Source organism: Aythya marila, assembly GCF_965140915.1.
Source record: "Aythya marila genome assembly, chromosome: 2".
NCBI lineage: Eukaryota > Metazoa > Chordata > Aves > Anseriformes > Anatidae > Aythya > Aythya marila.
Window position 1 is genome coordinate 109819381 of NC_139043.1, and position 21640 is coordinate 109841020.

General features: G+C 36.1%; 1 protein-coding gene across 1 annotated transcript in view; it reads right to left on the reverse strand.

The window, feature by feature from the left end:
- Window positions 1-21640, reverse strand: part of SNTG1 (syntrophin gamma 1) — a gene marked incomplete at its 3' end in the record, with an annotated part of 342385 nt that overhangs the window by 88252 nt on the left and 232493 nt on the right. The window contains exons 10-11 of the mRNA XM_082753438.1: window positions 20118-20248; window positions 12864-12993 (exon numbers count right to left, since the gene is read on the reverse strand). Coding sequence (XP_082609564.1) covers window positions 12864-12993; window positions 20118-20248 — 261 coding nt within the window. The remainder of the gene's footprint in view (window positions 1-12863; window positions 12994-20117; window positions 20249-21640) is intronic.

The following is a 21640-nucleotide window of genomic DNA, read 5'->3' on the forward strand; positions in this document are numbered from 1 at the left end:
TGTGTTTGTTTGTTTGTTTTGTTTCTTTGTTTGTTTGTTTTGTTTTGGTGATACAGGTATTCATATACAATAATGTCAAAAAAGTTCCTTTGAAGAGGCAACACAATATTGGTAGACTCCCCTATGCTCTACTGGAAATACTACTGAAATGGTAATGGTAAACAGAGTAACAAAGACAATACAAAGAACTGCTAAGAAGCGGAAGACAGACTGATGAAAGAGTGCCAGTGTTGAAAATAATTCTGGTATTAATATCAACTTTTTTTTTTTCTTCTTTTTTTTTTCTTCTTTTTTTTCTTCTATTAGCTGGGAAAGAATACAGCAACGTAAAAAATGCAAGATGACCTTTCAAGCTGAGAGGTTAATGTTTCTGGAGGTAAAGGTTTATTTTCTATTCAAATACAGAAGAAAAAACATGCCTTGGATTTGTAACTGTTGTGATCAGATAAAAACAATATTGCCAGTTGAACTACATAGATCAGTAACGATACATGTCATTTTTTTTATATATTATTATTTGCTGATGTACATGAAGTAAAATGTACATGATGTCATGAAGTAAACTGCATTTTAAGCCACTCTAACATAACAAAGAATAGTATTATAACCAGGAGAAAGTGGGAAGTTTCTGTGAGTCCAGTTTCAGGGTTTAAAAACGTTATAAGCATACCATGCATAAGCTATGATTTGCGCTGTGATTTGTTCTATGAACTTACAAAGGTAATGGAAAGAGAGTTTGGGGTCAGAAGACTAAATAGAGGTCAGTCAGCTATAATTGCTTTAAGCTAGATTTGGCCTACAACCTGACCATCTAAGTGAATGGCAGTCTAATTTACTGGTAGGACCATCTGCAAGCCTTAGGGAGTGCTAGTTGCTCTCAGAACCTGGGAAAAATTCTCTTTTTATCCAAATTGCATACTTTATTTTCCTGACTTCTGCTCATTACATTTTGACATGAAAATCCTATTTATGGTTACTGTTTGGTAAATAAATGTGCTAATCGCTCTCCTCCTGTATCAAGAGTTGCTAGCTTAATAAAGGTGCAGGCATACTTTGCAAAATATTTTACTGCTATCAGTGAAACCTCAGCTATGGAGGTGTATACCGGCTATTTCTTTGGGCACTTTGACTGCTTATTAACAGTTTAAACTGTTTAAAACAGCTTGTCAAAATCACCTTTTAGAGTTTTATTTTCTATAGTATTAAAAATATATAGATTATTTTTATACAGTCATATCAAGATCCATTTATATTAATTTGATGCAAAAAGTAATAATTCGGATGTTAAATATGCATATATACTAAAATTTATCAATTATTTAAAGAGAAACTTGAAAAAAAAAGTTTAACACCACAAGTCCTTAGGGGTTGTGTTAGCCTAAAAAGATATTTCTTCCTCTAAAATACCCTACATATGATGTCAAAATAAAAATACCTTTAAAATTATTATTCCTACTGATACAAAATAAGACAAACAATTAAATAGAATGTACACACTATTAAAATATAAGTTTATGAGTAGCCTGTGTTTTCAGCCTGGCAAAGAACAAATGGTAAGCATAATATGTTCGCATCCTCTGACAATTATACAAGTATGTAGGATTAAATGACACTGCTCACCGCTGAAAGCCCAAACATCTATGTAGGCATTGCTCACTTTTACAATATTTATTAGTTATAATGCCAATGTCCTTTAAAAATTTGCTTCATATTTGCCTTTGCATTTCTATGACTTCTGTTATAATAATAAACTTCAAGCGTTGCTTTGTAGACATCTGGAGCATCTCAGGAAAACCAATGATAAGAAAGACCTTTGTGTCATCCCAGAATACTTTATGGAAATGACTAATAAGATCACTACAGCAAGAAGGGAATCTGAAACACTAAAACAGGTGTCTGAATGTCAGTGAACATTTTCCAGTAAAATCAACCTAATAAAAGTTTGAAGGATTAAACTTTCCATTTATTCTCCCTTCTAGAGAGAGTTAGATTATTCTACCATTTTGCTTCCATGATGTTTTAACCATCTCTCTACACTCTTCCATAAATTGGGACCTCCAATTTATCTTTTCCACCATGCAATATAGCCACAGATTCACTCGATACAAATGCTTAAGCCTCTGAGCCAGCCTAGCCAGCAGGCAGGGAGCCAAGCAGCACAACCCTTGCCAGGTTCCAGCATTTCAGTGTTTCTGAATTATGTAGTCTTGGGTTTCAGAGAGGCTTTTGGGAGATTGTGATTCTTTACTGAAAACTTGATTCATTTTTAAAAAGCATCTATCTATCTGTCTGTCTAAAAGATCTATCTATCCATCTGCCTGTCTGTCTATCCATCCATCTATTTATTTTATACTGTAAAAAAAGTATCACGTTTAGCAGTAAGTGAGCAAGGGCACCCTTATGCATATCCTCATGGTCCCTTACAGACAGTTCATTTAAATAAGCAAAAGAGTTTAGGTATCATTTAAGGTATCATCTGGAAAACACAGACTGTGTCCAAAATAAGAGCAGCTGAGCTGCACAATGCAGCCCATGCTGTGACACCAAGCCACACGTGCAATCACAGTCATGCACCTTTCTCTTTGTTCCAATCCGTCCTCTAGCTGTTACCTCTTTCTATCTTTGAGATTCATGCCTAGATCATTTACTGATGATAGCATTTTACCTAAGATATTATGTTTTTTTTTGTTTGTTTGTTTTTTGTTTTTGTTTGTTTGTTTTCTGAACAGAATAAATTTAACATTAGTAAAATGAATAAGTACCACATATGAGGAGTATTTTCTTTTTTTCTGATTAGGATTATTAAATCAATAATATGGATACTAAGAGTTTTCCTAAATCTAAACAGCAGCTGTAGGTTGGCTTTCCAGCAAAGTAATATTAAGCACATATATCTAGAAATACCCAGTAAAACTTGTATTTTCCCCAATCTGTGCACCTGCATGGTGCGAAAGCTACAGCCACAGTAAATGGAAAGGCACATAGGACAAAAGAAAATGAATATTTTCATTCATATTCTTTATTCAGCAATAACGAGCCCATTGCTCAAAAAGAAAGGTGAAGTTTTGCAACAACCTGCCTTCCCCAGAGCTATGTGGGCTAGTTTTGCAGCACTTATTATGCCACAAATTAAGAAGCCTTAGTATTTCAGAATGGTGGTGAACATGTCCTATGCATGCGGACAGCATCTCAGAGAAGCATGAATTTTAATCTGATCTCAAAAATGAGACATTTTTCCCCATTTTCTTAGTTCTAAAACTTTTGTGGATCACAACAGAAACTCTAAGACAGAGAAGTAGTGAAAAAGGTAAAGAAGGCTTACCTGACTATAGCATTCGCAAATATAAAACATTCTCAGGTGCTCAACTGAAGACATCTATCTGAGGCCTGTTTTTTCTGCTCTTGCTTATTCATAGCAAACATGGTTGAAGAAGTTTGCAATGACTTCTCTCTTCCTAACTGTATATCCACCCTGTATTCTCAGCCTTATAGTTGGCCGAAAACGACTGGGGGAATTGCACTGTTCACGAGATTTGTGAATCGAGTTGGGTTAAAAAATCTGCAAAAATAAAAGCAATGCTGTAGTATAGGGAGCGAAGTGCCTGTGTCCATTTTGGTCATGGCAGGTAATACCAGTGTACCCAACTATGATACAGGACATTGGATTATCAGGCTGAAGGCGAGAAGCACACGTACTGCACTTAAGCAATGCACCAACTCAAGAGAGAGCCTGATTGAGAGCTACATCCTAGAACACCAATCCTTGCCTCCTGGTAAACAGCAAGGGAAGCAAGGGTTACTTCCCTGCATGAGCATGAATTTCACACATGGCTCAACAGATAGCCAAGAGAACAGTGGGAGGGAAGAGAAGGGGGAGTGGAGCCCCAGTCCTGCTCTGTCTCTGGACATCCTTTGGCTAGGGGTGAGACAGTGCCAGCCCTGAAGGCCAAGTAGCATGGACAGCTCCTGTCTCTCATGTCAGGGTGACTCTTCCAACCTGTAGGCTATTATGCTAAAGTACTCTCTTGCCATTTCCTATTAGAATTGGGAGAGGTAGGTACTTAATTCAAGGAGATTGAATTACCCTCTAGAGATGTCTTCATTCTTTATATAGTTAATGGGATAGAAGTAAGTGTCTAAGTTAGGAGGACTGGTTCACTTTCTTTACATCTTAAAGACATTTTCTTTTGTCCATTGACTATGTAAACAGTTTGGGTAGAGACGATCTTGCCTTTTCAGGGACACACACATAACTTTTCTGTGAGACCATTTAATTAGAATCATACAATCACAGAATACCCTTAGAAGGGATCCACAAGGATCATCAAGTTCAACTCCTGGTTCCACACAGGAGCATACCAAAATTAAACCATATGTTTGAGAGCATTGTCCAAACAATTCTTGAACTCTGGCAGGCTCAGTACCATGACAACTTCCTTGGGGAACCTGTCCCAGTGCCCGACCACCCTCTGGGTGCAGAACCTTCCCCTAACTCCCAGCCTGACCCTCCCCTGTCCCAGCTCCATGCCATTCCTTTGGGTCCTGTCACTGTCCCCAGAGAGCAGAGCTCAGCGCCTGCCCCACCGCTCCACTCGTGAGGGAGCTGCAGGCCACCATGAGGCCTCCCCTCAGCCTGCTCTGGACTGAACAAACCAAGGGACATCAGCCATATCTCATACGTCTTCCCCTCTAGACCTCTCAGCATCTTTGTAGCCCTCCTTTGTTTTATGTCTTTATATTCCTATTAGTTTTATGTCTTTATATTGTGATACCCAAAACTGCACACAGCACTCAAAGTGAGGCCGCACAAGCGCAGAGCAGAGTTGAACAATCCCTCCCCCTGACCAGCTAGCAATGTTGTGCCTGATGCACCCCAGTGTACAACTGGCTCTCCTGGCTGCCTCATATTCAACTTGTTGTTGAACAACACCCTCAGATCCCTTTCCATGGAATCTTTCCTGTTTGCTCTCCAGCCTTTCATCCCCCACTCTGTACATATAGCCAGGGTTTCCCCTTCCCAGGTACAGATTGCAGCACTTGCTTTTGTTAAATTTCATACTGTTGGTGACTGGTGACTGCCCAGCCCTCTAATTTGTCAAGATTTCTCTGCAAAGCCTCTCCTTGATGGAGACAACAGCCCCTCACAATTTAGTGTCACCCACAAACTTACATATTACACCTTCAAGACTTACTTTACTTAAATTTATTTGTATTCCTATATTTTTATCTGGTTCCTAAAAGCACAATTTAGTAAAGAGTAAAATTAAGGATTGTATGAAGAATGCTGCATCTCTGGGATCTGTTTCACTTCTTAGCAAAATTCAAAGTTTCTTTAAAAGGTAAAAAATCCTAAAAAGAAATTAATAATACTCTCTTGAGTGCAGTAAGTCAGAGTGTTGTACATTGGGCAAAAAGAAGAAATCAAGGTACTTCATTCTTATTTCACGCTTGATTTCATGACATCAATGACATTCTTTCTAATAAGATTTGCATGTAATGACCTCATTTTCTGAAACAAAACAAAACAAACAAACAAAAAAAAACAGACAAACAAAACCACAAATGAACAAAAATACTTGCAATCATATGGAATGGCCACACAGGCCATCAGCATGGCTGTAATTTCAGACCTTCCTCACAGTTGCCTGCCACAACTACTACGTGAGGTATTATTAGGAGAGAAGAAACTTGCCACAGATTTTCATAACTCATTTTGTTAGCAGAGAAATGACAAATCCAAATGATCTTGGTCACATTTCCTTTGCAGGAGTTTCTACTTACCAGTAATTTGTTGTTTTGTCTCTTTTCCTGTCTACTGGACTTGTTTCCCTCATCTCTTGAAGGTGTCCCTGAATGACTGAAATTCCTGTCTTCTCCCCCACCCCTCTGTGGTGGATTTCTGATTCATTCTCTTCCTCAGGCAAATATAAGCTATGTGCTACCAGAATGCACTGGATGTCTACGGCACTTTATGAAGCAAGACAACCAACGGAGAAAGTGCTTTCAACACATTAGCCTACTAATAATGTATACCCTGAGGTGTGTTATGGCTCTTTGAGTGCATTGCAATTTCTTTTAATTCCTTTTTTTTAAATTGGCTTTGGAAAAAAGCCAAATCTTTTGATGTAACCACCTTTTAAAATGTATTCCAAAGGTGAGTAAGAGGAAAGGGATGTAAAAACAAGTTAAGATTGCTTTTATAATGATATTCATGTTTTTCTTTTTGTTTATGGTTTTGGGTTTCTTTTGGACTGCAAAGAGGATGGAAACAAAAAGGAAGATTATTATTGCCTAGCCTCCCCTCCCAGTTCCCAGTTGCAGTTTTACCAACAGCAGTTTGTAATTCAATAGCCTCTTTCAACACACTCTTAGTTAAAATAAACCAGTTGTGGAATATTGAACAGTTTCCTACACAACAAAAACTAGGTCAAATGCTGGAAGTCTCCAACTGTTACTAAGAGGGCAGCCTGGCATTTTGGCAGGAAAGGGCAACTTTCTTTTTCTATGTGCTGCCTCTCTGCAAAAACTCAGGTGGCTTACCTGCATTCCCAGTCAGACTGGTCCTACTGCTTTTATTCTTGTCATTCTTGCTTTGCCACTTTAAACCAATAATGAAACTTTTATTTTTTTTCTTCACTACAGGTTCCTTGCTATCCTTCATCAGGGTGAGATGTCAAGGCATCTCTCCGAAGTGTCTTGCAACCAAACAGAGCGTGGACTTTTCTATAGTGTGTCAATTTCAGTCTTCAACAATAATAGAATGAAGGAAAAGAAATAGTCTCAGTACTATAGTCCTAAGTATAAATCTCACATGGATTAAACAACACATCATATATTCTCATGTTCTGCTTTTGTCTAAATACCAAGCCTACCTTGTTTAGCTCAAATCCATACAAAGCTGGATGAACCAGAGAAAGTGCATGGATTCTTTGCTGTGTGACACCATTATATAGATAAAACTGCAAAAAATATTCTTTTGCATCAGTATTGTGCGACTTTCTTTTAAGGCTTGCATTTAACAGGTACACTGTAGCCCTTCCGTATGAGGAACATTTAAAAAGATAGGCTTTTGATTTTATTGCTCTAAGAATGTTATTTCTCTTACATGATATTTTAGAGATGTATGGATGATCATTTACATCAGCATAGGCAATAATACTTTCATAAGATATTATTGACTGCTGCAAGATCTGACACTGCATACAGTAAAACTGAAAAACTATTATTAAAAATAGTTTGAGCATTTGGGAGAAGTTTGGTACAGAAAGTCCAATTTTATTTCATTTGAAAAGCTATCATTACTAATTAAAGTTTAAAAGGGAAGGACAAACAGAAAAGACTCCATTTCTGTAAATTTGATGCAGCATCGCTACATTTATTCACTTATATCAATGTGCCTCAAGGAAACCACATATGAAAAAAAAAACACATCTATGGCATCATTATGTTACATTTCATAGTTTTAAATCAGTATTGGAATAGACATTTGTGATTTCCTTTACAAGGTCTAGAATGGAAAGCAAAACGAAGAAATGAAGTACCAAAACTCTGTAAACGCTTGAGTACTTAATATTGCTTAGAAAACAGTTGAACAAACATTAGTAGATAACATCCAATTTATTTGTGTAGTTTGTTACCTATGTTCCATTTTGGGAAAAAATATAGGAAAAAAAAAATCTACTAAGAATCTTTTGAAGACTTCCTATACTCCTCTATCTTTTGTCTTCATTTTAAAAGGCAATAAATTTCTAGACAATAGTCAGTATTTGCCTTATGCACTACTACAGAATACACTACTATGATTTGTACACTACTATGGTTTGATACTAATACTGTTGTTTTCGGATTTGCTCCAAATGTACATAGCTTAGTGACCAACAAAAAAATTATTTTTACTGTAATACTTCACAGGGCATCTAAGAGCTTAACATCCCTGCAAACTCCAAAATGACTAACGTCAGAGCCTTCTGAAGGTTTTGCCATGCTATTTCAAATCAAAAATTGAAATGTGAAACCTGTTCATTTCATATAAGTGACATTGATTTATTCATGCAACATAGCATTCCACTGTATGTTCTTACTCGTAGTACATTCGCAAAAAAAAAAAAGAAAAAAAAAAGAGTGAACATCTTTTAAAAACTTACTAAGCACTGAATGTAGTCCTATGATATTTTATTCTTCCCACAAGCAAAACAGTTCATACTAATCTTATTGCTTTTTTTTCTCTTGTTTTTTTATTGATTTTTCTCTCCCTCTACCTAATTACTTACACAATTCCTGTACCTGAATTTCAACATTATAGAGATATATAATTAGGTACTATTGCTCTTTTCTCCAGTGAAAGTAAGGACAAATATATTGTCCATCTTAGCAGTAGTTTCTTTTGTTACTCATTATATTTTAAGCATATGATTAAATCCATGATTTCAATTGATCTTTTGAAACTGTTCAAAATGCAAGCTTAAGTTCAGGAAAATATGTGCCCAAAATCACATTAAGTTTGTAGATCTATTAATTTTAAGTTTGTAGACCTATTAATTCACCCTATCGTCATGTTTCTATCTGCACCATAAGTGTACCTCAGTAATTTTACAGATACATGGTATTTTGCAAGATTCACACAGAAAAAATTTGCCATTATGGAATGATGTCAAGTTACTGGGTAATAAATCTTGCAAGATATTATGGGCATTCTCAAGATAAATTTAAAATTTCCTTTTTGTCACCTTCCACTTGGCAACCTTAACTTAGTTGCCTGTCATTCCTGGTTGATGAAGTTCCTGTTGTTTCTTCTCTGTCAAGTGCTAATAGCTTCAAGGTAAGAAGTGGAAACATGTTATCTTTGTAGTGCCGGGCACCCAAACAATTTTTTGGGGCACCCATATAATTTTGAATTGGACTACGTTTGAAAACTACCTTAGGTAAAATCTTAACCCTGATAAAGCCATTACAAATACTAAGTCCCTTCAAAAACTATACCACATAAATTAGGGATTTAATGGCAAGAGGTAGATCTTTATAGACCATGTGATTTTGGAGTCTTTTATTTTTTCATAGCATAATTTCTTAAGTTATGTGACCTATTGGATACTGTTATCATAAAATTATTTAACAAAATAAATGTCAAAGATTAGAAATCAGTATTAATTATCACAGAAACTAACACAGCCTGTAAGTTGCTTATTGAAGGGCTAATAGTTCACAGTTGAATTGACACAGCAGAATTGCAAATTCCTACTTGGAGCATATATTAAAAAAAAAAAAAAAAAAAAAAAGTGGAAGCAGCAGATTGTTCCCTTTCTAATCCTCTTTGGTCTGTCATCCAGACTGACGATAAAAAGGCATAAAGGCATAAAACCCTTTTCTACTTTATCAATTCACAGAACAATTAGAGTTTCCATGTGCAGTTCAATTTAACATATTCAGCTTTCAGCACATGAGCTTCAGTTTCAGGATTGCTTAGAGAAAACTCTGGACTTAATATAAACCCTTTGTTTATTGAAGCACATGCTTAATTGATGAATTTTTTAACACAGATGAAGCCACCTTCAGAAATCAATGACTTTTATAGATCATTGATCATCAGATCAATGATCATCAGATCATTGATTATAGTGCAATATTAAGTCACTTTCAACAGTGCATTTCTATAGTATCCTGTTTGTTGCATAACAATATACAAGTCAATTCATGTTTTGAAATCTTAAAGGGATCTATTTCATCTCATATGTAATTGTTCCATGGCTTCTGGGGATCTACAGAGATTAGAACTGGCAGTATCACTCTCAGTATTCCACAAACCCTGATGAATTCAGTTCTAATTTACTAAGAATACAAAGAAAAAGACTTCATAGCAAAAAAAAAATTGACAAAAAAAAAAAAAAAGAAATGAAGTCAACTAGATCAGTCAGCATATTGATATGCTTTAATCTGTGGCTGAGTAGCCAGAATACCATTTTCTTGATGTGTGCATTAAAACTATAACTATTTTGTGGCATTGTAATACAAGTTTCATGTCACACTGTACGATTGACAGTCTAACCACTGCTGGCAAAATGTGTTTGCCTGCAAACACCATCTTCCAACCTCCATTACTTATACTCAATTAGCAATACACTCTTTCAAAGGTGATAACATCAAGACATTTTGTCTTTGCTTCCACTTGTGACTTTTTGTTATTCTCTTGCTCTCTGGTTACATTGCTGATTCTGCAAATGAACCACACCAGCTTTGTGTCAAACATCAAAGTTTTGTGTCATGACAGAAGAGATTCAGACTTTATCATTACAAAAAAATAACTGAAACATGGACTCAAATAGGAGATTGTGGAGACAGGGATTTACATTTCACAACTAAAAGGGATACAGGGAAGGAAAGATGGCTTTTTGCCACACACATCTGTGGAGTTTGAACCATCAGATATTTTGTTTTCAGACAGTAAAATGGTCCAGAATTACTGTTTGAAACTAGCATGTTTTCTGTCAAAATATCTAGCAATGTCTTTGCTAGATTTATTCAGAGAAGCTCTCTCTTGTCCCACAAAGAGACTAGCGACAGGATATATTCTTCTCCTTATATATCTAAGTCTGAACTCACCACCTTAGGGTCCCTTACCAGTCAAAGGAAAGAAAGACACGTCCTGAGGAAATTAATCTCATCAGAAAACAGATGTCAAAAGTAAATCAAGGGGATCATTCTTCAGACATTCTGCTTTAAGACATTTAACCTTAGGCAAGATAAATCCCACCCAAATCTACAAACATGACATTGGCAAAGGAAATGTTTTCAGAAACAATTCAGTTATTATAGTCTTTCTTGTTCTCATCTTCTTCCTTCTGTTTCATAAGTTAGATGAGAGTTTACATTTTGATGGACCATATGGTATTTAAACAAAAAAATATTTTACATAACTCTTAGATAAAAATAAGAAGTTCACTGAAACTAAAATTCAAGGGAGTGAATATATTGCATTTTGTCCAAAAGTTTAAATAAAGTCCTACAATTTGTTTGTTCCTTTGGTATTGGATGCCACGGAAATGGAGAATGATCATGATCAAATGCCTCTCACAGAGGAAAAACAATAGCATCAACAGTATGCTGTTGATATTTTATGTCAATAAACATCTTGTAAAAAAAAACAAAAAAAAAAGAGAGAGAAGAAAAAATATAGGGACCTCTATTCACATTTAATCATAGTTCTGAGTAACAGATTTTTTTTTTTTAATTTTTTTTTCTGAATGTCTATTGTTCTTAGATTCACTTTTCACATACACTGTTAAATAACAAAGTCTTATTGGCAACTGAAATTTTAAAATAAAAGTATGTCATGCAAAAGAGAGTATCATTGGTTTCCATAAATTCATATGGGCTATGAACTTTTACAAGAGTTCTAAAATAGATTCATTGACAATTGTGATAAGCCCTAATAAATTACAGTTACTTTACAGGATGTATTTGGAATAATAAAGTAAATATAAATGTTTGCATAATAACTGTATAATTAGCAATTTCCAATTATAAAACGTCAGCTACACTGTTTCTGTTTTTATGGAAACTAGTGTAGAATTATATACTGTACTGATCTTTAAATCACTGGAAATATTTAATGTAACAATGGAGTATTACCACATTCAAGTTACTCTAAGCAACCATTATTACAGTCTCAGAGTATTATCAGATAAAATTTAGGGTCAACTATCTTTATAAGTAAACAAATACACTACTTTAGATAGTAAGAATCGTTAGGAATCATTAGTAATCTGAACTAAAGATGGCAAGAAAAAAAGTAACCAGCACTGTCATTTGTCAGCATGCCGATTAGACAAGAAGTTCTATACAGCAGCAGTATTGTAAGGAGGAATAAATAGCCATAAAGTTGGCTTGCATTGCATGGAAGCTTGCAGATGGTGGATGAATTCATGTCTGTCACGTTTTTATAATACAATGACTTTTACATATTGCTGCCAGATGGAACATAGTTTTGCATCTTGAATATAAAACTGCAAGAAATACAACTTCCTTCAATGCATTCCCTGTATTTGAAACAAAAGCAAATTTAGAGTTAGGTTTGGGAGGCTAAAGCACACTTAAGGAAATCTGGAAGAATATAAATTAAAACCTTAAGGTCTTCCTTGTTATAACTCAATTCAAAGTAATTGAGTTAACCACGTGTTCCGTATTTTTTGAGAAAGTACAGGAAAGGTATTGTATAGAACTCTAAGTTAAAAATGACATGTCATATATCAAATGCAAAATACATCCTAGATAGGTCTGAAAGAGCTTTCAACTGAACTTGGTAGTAGTTTAGTAAAACCTTTGCATAACATTTATCTTTGCTTCAATAAAAGGTTCTTTATCCCACAAGATCAGACCTTAAAAGTACAGTGCATGAAGCATAAATGCATTTAATCTTTTCTGGTAATGAATGGTTCTGGTACTGGCCTTGTGTTAAGTGAACAGAACTTATACCTATTCAGATCTGAGCATAACAATATTAGTATATATATATTTTTTTAAACTATCACGAAAATGCAGAATTCCCTTTTGCTTTTATATGTGCTTGTCCATCACACCTGTCTTTCTCCTCTGTCTGGTCTTTGTTTCTCATGTTAGCTGGTATTGCTCAGAAGTATGTAACTCTGATAGTGATGAAGTGAACTAGATGACTGTAAGGGAGAATATTTTCCCATTCAACGATTTCTCACAAAATCTGATTCGATGACAAACTTGACTTGACTTCTCTCGGACAGCCTCAAGCATTGTTTATATGTAGACAATTCTGTGGTTGAACCCATTAGGCTTTTATGACAGTTATAATCAAATATGATTGGGAAACCTTCTGGCTTACTTGGATCCATACTTACATTGTGCTTTGTGAGGTTGGAAATGTTACTTGCTATTGCTTGTAGCCAGTCAATACAGTCTTCAGCAGAGAGACACTGAATTATTCCGCTGCAAACCCCATCCACAGCAATTACTTGGAACGCATTTTGCCTATAGACATGTCATAACAGATCAGGTCAGAAGAAAATTTCATCTGTTCTAGCATACCTTCTTAATACTTGTAGAAAATGCTTTTCTTTCAACTACAATGAAGGTCAGCCACTGAACACTGATAAATTGCTGGTCTTCGTGTTTTATAAATACCTGACATATTAAAATGATTATGCTAAAAGGTCAACTATATTAAGTTTCCATAAAGCTATAAAAAAATCCCATAGACTAGCACCATGGAATCTTAACCAACACTGCGTGACTTCAGAAGCTAAACAAGTAAAATAGCTGATGCATATCAAAGTGTTAATGCTTTAATACTGCAGGTCATGGAGAAGGAAAATGTGCATTGGACTGTAGTCAACCATTCATAAATTCAGTGGAATACTGAATTTTCTCAAAAACTTTTATTTCATTTTTCTGTTATATTTCTGTTATATTCTGTTATATTTTTAAAATGCAGTAAAGTTACTGTCTCGATATACCCTTATTCTTGGTGATCAGATTTTGATTGTGAATGATTATCTTTTTACCTACTGATGTAAAAGCTGGAGAATTCAGAACTGACCAGGTAACATTAATTATTTTTCCAATTGCATTTCTGAATGTAGGATGATTAGTAAAATGCACTGAAATGCCAAGAGACATCCATTGACAAAAGGAGTGTCCACCTGGGTGTCTCTACACCAGCAACATTCTGGGCATTTACACCATGCTTTGTGATGCATTATAGACTGACTTTCCACAGCTGAGTGCTGAACAATTACAAAACAAGAGAAAAAATTCAAATGCTAAAGCTGTAACAGACCTAACTTCTTCTGCAAATAGCCTTTTTGGCTAAGAGCCTTTGGAAGGCTTACAGGTCTTCAGCTTTAGAACCCAAAAAGCTCAATATTAATCATTTTCCAAAAGCAGAAGATTACTAAGCATGCAGAGTAATGAGAGTAATAATGCGGGCATTCTCCCAACCCAATTCATTAGTGATAAATTTGTGGTTTAAAATTAAGCATGTCATTCAGATTTTCTGAGGTGGCTGGGGCAAAATGAGTGTTATCTTCACTGTAAAACTAAGTGCCACTGATTTCCATTCTGCAAAAGCATTTGTTTTATGTGATCAAAATTATTGTCTAGTTGTATAGGAACATAGAACTAATATCTATCTCTACCATAAAAGTCTTTGCTGTGTCTTTGTCAAGTGCAGGCTTTTTTGTCCATCTAGGAGAAGCATAAAAAATGAATTAGAGCCATGCTTGCTTTCTTTTTTCTTTTCTTTTTTTTTTAACAATTCTATCATGTAGAGGATGATCATGCGCATATGAACACGATCATGCAGAGACCAATGGTTTCTCTAAATCTACTAGATAACTTATCAGTTCAGTAGCCTTTTCACAGAAGTGGTGATCAGTCTTTAAATCCCTACAGGAACAATCCAATAGAAAATTCTTTTAAAGATTAACTACTCATTTTCACAATAATTCTGACAAAGTTCTTGAAGAAGTACTATTTAAAGCATTACATCTCTAGTTAATGTTAATGCTAAAATGCTAAAATAGTATTTAGTTAATATACCTTTATTTTAAATGTCTATAAATACAAATTGAAAATTCTTCTATAATAAAATGCTAAACAAGTTATTACATAACACAGCATTACGATCAGACAATTTGCTGATTATAAGGGGAAAACAGATCCTAGCCCAGGAGCTGGCGGGGTTCATTGAGAGGGCTTTAAACTAGGTAAGAAGGGGGACGGGGCTGAAACAAGGCTTGTTGGAGCTGTGCCAGGGGAACAATGGCAAGGCTGGGAGAGAAGGCAATGGCCCAACTGAAGTGCATCTACACTACTGCACGCAGCATGGGTAACAAACAGGACGAGCTGGAAGCCATCGTGCAGCAGGCAGGCTATGACTTGGTTGCCATCACGGAAACATGGTGGGACCACTCTCATGACTGGAGTGCTGCAATGTCTGGCTATAGGCTCTTCAGAAAGGACGGTCAGCACAGAAGGGGTGGTGGTGTGGCTCTCTATATTAGAGAGTGTTTTGATGCTGTGGAACTTGACGCTGAGAATGATAAGGTTGAGCCCCTATGGGTTAGGATCGGCGGGAAGGCCAACAAGGCAAGCATCCTGGTCGGGGTCTGTTATAAATTGCCAAACCAGGATGAGGAGACTGATGAGGAGTTCTATAGGCAGCTGACAGAAGTTGTGAAATCATCAGCGCTTGTTCTCGTGAGGGACTTCAACCTCCCAGATATATCCTGGAAGCACAACACAGCCCAGAGAAAGAAGTCTAGGAGGTTTCTGGAAAGTGTGGAAGATAGATTCCTGATGCAGCTGGTTAGTGAGCCTACCAGGGAAGGTGCCCCACTAGACCTTCTCTCCACAAACAGAGAAGGACTGGTGGGAGATGTGGTTGTTGGAAGCTGTCTTGGGCATAGTGACCATGAAATGGTAGAGTTCTCTATGCTTGGAGAAGCCAGGAAGGGGACCTTCCTGTCGATCTGCTCGAGGGTAGGAAGGCTCTGCAGGAGGATCTGGATAGGCTGGACTGATGGGCTGATGTCAACTGTATGAAGTTCAACAAGGTCAAGTGCCGGGTCCTGCACCTGGGGCGCAATAACCCCAAGCAGAGCTACAGGCTGGGAGAGGAGTGGTTGGAAAGCTGCCTGGCAGAGAAGGACCTGGGAGTATTGGTGGATAGTTGGCTGAATATGAGCCAGCAGTGTGCTCAGGTGGACAAGAAGGCCAACAGCATCCTGGTTTGCATAAGAAACAGTGTGGCCAACAGGTCTAGGGTAGTGATTGTCCCCCTGTACTCAGCTCTGGTGAGGCCACACCTCAAGTACTGTGTTCAGTTTTGGGCCCCTTGATACACAAAGGACATCGAGGTGCTCGAGCGAGTCTAGAGAAGGGCGACGAAGCTGGTGAACAAGTCTGGAGAACAAGTCTGCAGAACAAGTCTGGAGAACAAGTCTTATGAGGAGCAGCTGAGGGAGCTGGGTTTGTTCAGCTTGGAGAAGAGGAGGCTCTGGGGTGACTTTATCACTCTGTATAGGTACCTTAAGTACATAGGTACTTATATGCTGTAGCAAGGTGGGGGTTGGTCTATTCTCCCACATGCCTGGTGACAGGACAAGGGGGAATGGGCTAAATCTTAACCCAGTGAAGTCTATATGATGCAAGTGGAGACTATGAAATGCATGGCTAAGTATTAGATTATTTCTGAATGTGTCTCAGCAGTAGGTAGTCTTAGTCTTAGATTACAATATCCTTAGATTATTGTATTACTGTTATTGCAATACTATCTTGAATTAGTCTACCAGCCACATACCACAACACAAACATTACATATATATATAATAAATGTTATGTATTAAATAGAAAATATTATTTACCACTTTTTAATACAGAAAAAAAAAAGTTAAGAACAGATTAATTCTTACTCAAGTACACCTCTTAGGTTCTGCACCTTCAGAAACTCAAGAATTTGAAGTTAGTAAGATTTAAGATTAACTTAAATATCCTCTGGAATTTCTTATGAATACTCTCAGGAATTTATGAGTGTGAAGCATCCTCCTAGAAAGTTAGCATATGATTATGAGGAATAATAATGTATGTGGGAATGACAATTTATGTGTCAGTATTTTCAAACTCTGAAAGATTAAAATTTATCACGCTTTATATAGGGAGAACAACCTTATAAATACTATCTACAGAAAATGTAATGAATTAATGTCCACTTTATGTTGCTTTCCTTAATATTATTTTCAATATCTTTTCCTTAATATTGGTCTTTAGAGTCCTCAACTTTTCAGTCCCTTTAAAAATTTATCTTTCTCTGAAAAAAAATTTTGTGAGGGAGTCATATTTTAATATGTTTACACTAATTTAGAACACTCTTGTAAGCTGTCTTGTTACCAATGTTAAATGTTGGTTCTGTGATTTTTGAGGCAAAAATAATAAATAGATAAATAAATAAATAAAACACTTTTGTTATCATTGTCAAATTTCTTTTTACTTTCCTGTTAAGTACTCATATTTCCTCACGTTAGACAGCATGGTAGGATACAAGAAGAAAATTATCAGCGTAGATATTCAGGGTGTGAGTATAAATTCAGGTATTCATTGTTGTATAAATACACTTGTAAAATTATTTTTTCTGGAAATTCAAATCTCAAGAATATCATCACTGCCTATACATGATCCTTTCTGTAATGTACAGTTCTATATTGCGCACATTAAGCCTGTGTTTTATTGATGTAGAAGACTGAATTTGAAATCCCTAAATCTACAAATAGTTGAATACATCCTGACTTTCCATGTGAGTAGTTCCATTCAGTTCAGTATTTTATTTGAAGTATACTGCAGAATAGATCTCAAATTTGACTTTTATGATTCTGGGCCCTTTATGCCTCATGCTCTTAATTATTTCTATTTCAACCACCGCAAAACACTGAGCTGAAGTTTTACAGAGTTTAAAGCAAAAACTCCTGTATCTGTGGCATCCATATCTGTCTCTCTTTCAGTTCAACCAGTGAGCCACTGTAGCTTTGGTTCACATGTTTACTCTCTGGGCCAGTAATTGTCAATAGATGTAGCTAAGTAAACATGATCATGTAGCTAAGTAAACATGATTTTGTTATTATTAATCAGAAGACATAGGCTGTTTTTAGCTTATCAGTCATCTAGTGGTGAAGTGACTATCCACTCAACTGTTTTAAATTAAACTCTGTGCATAGGAAGAAAGACTGACAAACCTTGGTGGTATAGTTTGAAGAAACAATACCCCTTAGAATTAATTTAGGCCATGGGACACTTTTGTGCAACTTTCAAATGTTTGCTATGAACTAATGAGAAGGAAGCAGACCATGACAATAAAATAAAATTAACCCCAAACAAACACAAAAACGAGGCTGAAAAACAGTCCTCTTTCCCCACTTTTCGTGGGGGATCATAAACCCTCCCCCAGGCAGGTGGTAATACTTCACTGTAGGACCCATAGAAACACTGTATAACAGAGAAAAGAGGCTGGGAAGGTTCTTTCACAAAACACTCCTGCCAGAAATATCAACTATGCTTTTCTGTATTAATTAGGTAATCTTACATGTTTTTAAATAGAGAAACAGGATAATTTTAAACCCTTTAAAACAATTCAGGGTTAATAATAAGAGAACACATTATTCTTCCCAGATTCAAACACCTAAGCTTGCAGTCTTGATGACTACACAGGAAAGCCAGCTTTTATTTCAGTTTGTAAGTCCTCACAGTCTCACATTTGATACAACCTGTGTGCTTAATGTAAGAGTTAAATTTTCTGATTGGTGAGAAGCAAGAGAGTAACATACTCTTTAACTGTACACAGCTTTCCTTCAGTTCATGACCTATAAGCTGGTATGCAGAGAATATTTTAATAATAGAATTTAATTTTTATATATATATGAATGATGAATTAATCCATAAAACATAGTTATTGAAAACTTTAAAAAAAATATCTTACGTATGTACTTTGCTTTGTTGCATTTAATAGCTACTTTCCTTTCTGTCTGATTGCATAACACTTGAAAAACGGTAATCATTCCAGAATATTCTTGTCTTCCTCTCTGATTTATTCTGATTTACTAGGATAATATTGAATTAAAGAATGACGAGTTGTAGGTCTATATGATGCAGTAAATTTAAGCCTGACTATGAGCTTTGGACAGGCTTCCCTGTGATTGAAAGACAAAGTATTGATGAAATTCAATGTTAATACATGCAAAGTAACACATATAAGAAAATTAGCCTCATCTATATATATAAACAATGAAGAACCCTTCTATAACTATTAAACCTGAGGAAAGAAATGCAGGAGTTACTGTAAATTGTTCTCTGAAAATCATCAGCTTAGTGTTCAGTGACGATCATAAAGCAACAGACTTTAGTATTAGGAAAAAAAAGAATAAAAAGTATTAGGAAAAAATAATAATTATAATAATAAAAAAAAAAAAAAACACAACACTGTTGTGCCTTATTGTACATCAGGAGGGTCTGAGGGTGCACTCCTCATCATCTTTGCTCAGAGAAATTAAGAAATTAGGAAAAGAAACAGGGAAGGTAACAAGGATGATCAGAGCTATGGAAGGGTCCATCACAAGAGAAAACAGTAAGGATCCTTCAAATAGGAAAACAGCAGAGTTCCATGTCAGAAGGGTCAGCACGCACCATCAGTCCCATCTTGGGGGCCTAGCTGCCTACACTTAAGGCCACCGCCGCCATGGTGAGGTCATGGTATGCAAGATCAGGCTGCTGCGAAAGGGCTGTTAGCAGGGAGACTGTCCCATGCTTCTCTGGACAGCTCTCGCCTTGGTCCTCACTTGAGTTTGTCCTCAAACTGATGTCTTCCGGGCATCTAATTCACAACTAATTTGGACCCAACCTGCAGGCTGACTCCCCAGCCTGACCTGAGCCCCACCTCATCCCAGTGGAAGTGTATGATGACCATCCCTAGGCCTGCTCTGCTCCTTTGGTAGGGCCAGTGAGACAGGGCCTTTGTTTGCATGGATTGTCTCTGCCAGCCTCACTGCCACCCTGTGCTCATGGCTTGCCCTGCCCATGGGGCAGACAGTCCTTGCTACACCCTAACAAGATTATATCACCCAGCAAAGTCATCAGGCAAGGGATTTAACACAAACAAACAAGCACTTTTAAAAACATAATTTCATGACAGCTCTCAATGTGACAATGCATTGCAAAGAGGGAAGGTATAAAAAACAAAACAAAACAACAACCAAAAAAAACCAACAAAACACAACAGGAGCTCAAAAAGAAGCTTTTAAGGACAGGAAAATTAACAACTATTATATATGTTGACCTAAGTGAATACTCACACTAAGAAATGTGCTGACCACTTGGGGCAAGTGGGAAAATTACGTGTCTTCTCCAAATACCTGGTACTGGCTGATGTTAGAGCAGAATATGGACCTAGGTGGGCCTAGGAGGACCTTCATGGACACTCCTTTGTCCATGGACATGTCTTTCACAGCTGCATTGAAACTAATAACACTATTCCTCTAACATGGCAGTTCCCTAAGGCTTGTATCTGTCAACCAAGAAATCAATAGTTTTAACTTTCTGAACTTCTTTACCTGCACAAATCTGATCCTGGAAGGTACTGGGAAAACCGTGAATGAAGAAGAGGAATTAACCGGAGATCACACCACCTTTTTTCCCACCTAAGTCCTGGGGATGCTGGCCATGAGGAACATGATAATGTATCCTGAAAAACATTTAGAGGGTCCTTCTCAGTTTTGGACTTCATTAGAAGTACTCAGCAGACTTTGGAAAGAAAGAGATTTTTCATAGTCTTGATATAGCATTTAGCATTGTTTTCCACTATCCTCAGATTATTTATCTAGTTTTAGCTAATACTGGACAGATTCTAAACTTTTTCTCACAAATAAACGAACTTAAATAAAGCTCAACAGTAATATGCTTGGAGGAAGTGTGAAGAACAGTATTCTAAAAATCTAGAGAAAACAGATTGTATCATTTTTTGAGATGACTAGTCATGAACGTGTATTTACTACATTAAATGATGAAAATTGATTACTCAAACCTGCATATTTATGTGTCAAAATTTATCTTACTTTTGCCTACTTATACAATACATTATTTGTATGAATGAATATTTAGCTTTCTACCACCTAATTTCAACACCTTTTTTTAGAGAATACAGATTAGAATGAAAATTGCTTTTAGAGTGAAAAACAAAATATTTTTAATAATGCAATTTAATTTAAAAAATTCAGTACCTCTTCCTTTCTTTATAAAACACTTTACAAAATAGTACTAGTCATGATGTTATTTTCTGAATATTCTCACTGAAATGTACATAGTGTTTTCAGTATATTGGTAAAATTACACATGTTGATCCTGCATCATCATCCATTATGTCTTTTAATCATTTGCTTCATATGTTTTCTTACCTGTATGTTCACATATCTTCTGTATTTGTATCATGAAATATGACTATGAACATTAATTTAGCTTAGTGGTAGATTTTTAATAATATTTATATTATTTAATATTACACGTTCTTAAAATGTTGACTCTGGTGAACATTCCACAGATTAAATCCAAACAAATAAATGATTGGCTAGAAAGACTAAGCTAGGACATTGTTTTGAACAATCTCTTGAATTTTTCAGTGTTCTGTCTGCTTTCAGGAACCTTTTTTCAACTGCAATGAAACTTTGGGACAAAGCTGAAAAGCAGCAAGAAGTATAGAAGCAAACTGTAGGCCTAGGTCCTGATGCAACAGAAATATTAACCTCATCTGTAGTTTACATAACCCTTTCAAATATTGACAAAAGACCAAAACTGCTCCTTGACTACTCCAAATTCTTTGAAGTCAGACATTTTCATGTGGATCACCAAGGCTATAAACTAAGAAATAGATTATGGCTATAAGCCATAATACATTATAGAAAATAAATTGAGAAAAGAAAGAACTGTGATGAAGGATTTTTACATATGTTAGGAATTCGTAGAGAGGTCTTATTTGGTCTTATGAAGAATTATATTCCATTACAAGAGGATATCTATCTCAGGTAAGAAGACCTGAGTCTTCCCAGTCTTCATAAGAATTTAATTTAGGGTGAATTATAGA